Source organism: Durio zibethinus, chromosome 10, assembly GCF_047325235.1.
Source record: "Durio zibethinus cultivar Kanyao isolate XHJ-2024 chromosome 10, ASM4732523v1, whole genome shotgun sequence".
Taxonomy (NCBI): domain Eukaryota; kingdom Viridiplantae; phylum Streptophyta; class Magnoliopsida; order Malvales; family Malvaceae; genus Durio; species Durio zibethinus.
In genome coordinates this window covers 2,091,619-2,093,487 of record NC_143171.1, presented here as the reverse complement: position 1 = coordinate 2,093,487, position 1,869 = coordinate 2,091,619, and the positions used below count along the sequence as shown (strand labels likewise).

General features: G+C 35.6%; 1 protein-coding gene across 1 annotated transcript; it reads left to right on the top strand.

Moving 5' to 3' along the window:
* LOC111292556 (uncharacterized) lies at nt 1-907 on the top strand. Its single transcript, XM_022884996.2, has 2 exons — nt 1-415; nt 525-907. The coding sequence occupies exons 1-2, from the start codon at nt 123-125 to the stop codon at nt 736-738; spliced, it is 507 nt and encodes a 168-aa protein (XP_022740731.2). The 5' UTR covers nt 1-122; the 3' UTR covers nt 739-907.
* Nucleotides 908-1,869: the final 962 nt, after the last annotated feature.

Here is a 1,869-nt window from a genome sequence, read left to right as displayed (position 1 = left end):
TGAACCTTCTGAAATGTTCAGAAACTGTTGCCTAGATGCAAGGTGTTAACGCCAAGTTAACCTTCATGTTGTTGAACGTGGACGAACTTGAAACCATCCCCTAACTACATAGCCTAGAGCAAATGTCAATACCAATTGCTTCAACTTTTTTTTTCTTTCTTTTTTCTGCAAATTTAAGAATGAACAAATCTAGAAGAAGAAGCCTGACATTGTTTCTTCTTTGGCTTATCACTCTCTCGCATCAAATTCAATCTGTAGTTTGTGAAATAGGGCAGTACAATGAAGAGAAACCATCTTTCTATCAGGTAGTATCAAGCACCATGTCATTGTTGAAGAAATCTCATAAAAATTCTTGGGAAAAGATCAAAACCATTATCCATGACTTCCAGTTGCAGTTTATACCTCCAAATCTAGAGTAAGATTGCATGCCATTTTCCTGTTTTTGTTATTACATGCATTTGAATGTTGAATATTGTATATTCATCATTAACATGTTTTGTGCTTTTGTTCCTTGTCTTTGTCAGTTTTAGGGGCACAGGCACAGCAAAAGCTAGAGTTTCCGAAAGTGTAGGAGAGGATATGAAAGGAGCAGTTAAGAAAAACATTGGAACAAGTAAATTATCAGTTGAGGAAACGGCGAAATCTGCTGCAAAATTTGCTGGAGAAGCTGCCCACAGAACTGCTGAGAAAGTGAAAGAGATTGTCTCTGATAAAGAAGAATCTCATGATGAGCTTTAAATTAATTAGGTGTGTTGTTTGTAAGTTAATTTTTGTTACTATATGATCTTGTTAATTGATATGCACTCATTCTCAATGAAATTGTCCAATAATTGGTCACCACGGCAAGTTAAACAAGAAGTCAGTACAAAGTGCAGCAGCATGCACGTGGGGCTAATTTCCAAGTAAAAGCTCTAGATGAAATTGAATTACACCTCTCAAGTGAAGCAAATTAAAAGGAGAAGGGATATGAAAACTTTCATTTTGCTTGTTTATCCCTGTCCAATGATCTCCAGAACTTGCTCATCAGAAAAACCAATGAGCTAAGTATAATTTTCTTTTCCATTTGGAGATAAGCATACTGGAAAGGATATATCATTGACAACATTATGCATGAAGAGGCAGCATACATTTGCATATGCTAAAGCAATTAGATGACAATGGCATACCATCAATGGACTGGAGAAACAGATTTGTTTGATAAAAGAACAACACAGAAGAGACTTCATAATTCAAAGTCTGCTGCTCAAGGAAACTGCAGTCATGAATTTAAAAGCTCATAGCTAATATTTTTTTGTTATCCATCTCCTTAGGATCGAGATGGCGAAAGAAATGTGGTTAAAGGATCATAGATTCACCAAGGAATATGGCACTCATAATTCTCTGTTCTTAAGCAGGATTTTTCTTCATTCAGCCCCAAGAAGGGACGCAAGCCCCTTCTCCTTTCCCTACTTCCTCTTCTGCACTCTTCAATATTGAGAGGGAAAAATACATCACAAGACTATATATCTTTAGGCAAGCGACACTCTCGTATGTGAACCATCAGACAGGTGCAATCAATAAGAGAATCTATACATTTAACATCCCAATAACAACCATTTTCATCTTGATTTTCCGAACAACATAATCAAGCTAGCTACCCATCTACTACCTAAAGGTTCTAAACCAAAAAAAAAAAAAAAAAAATCCAAACCCGGCACATTATTGCCGTTAATGTAGCCAACAACCATAAAAAGCCTCTGACCATTTTTATAATACTTATGGCTAATTCCCATTTCAGTTTAACACATTCTTATTTTTTGAGAACAAAAAACCACAAGTTTCTTAAACAATCACATAAATTCCATCCCAAAATTAAATTTCTTTGTCTTC

What these genes read in the sequence shown, in the direction of transcription:
- LOC111292556 (XM_022884996.2), top strand. Translation starts at nt 123, where the DNA reads ATGTCAATACCAATTGCTTCAACTTTTTTTTTCTTTCTTTTTTCTGCA. An exon ending in TTTATACCTCCAAATCTAGA is followed by an intron (nt 416 to 524) that starts GTAAGATTGCAT and finishes TGTCTTTGTCAG; the next exon opens with TTTTAGGGGCACAGGCACAG.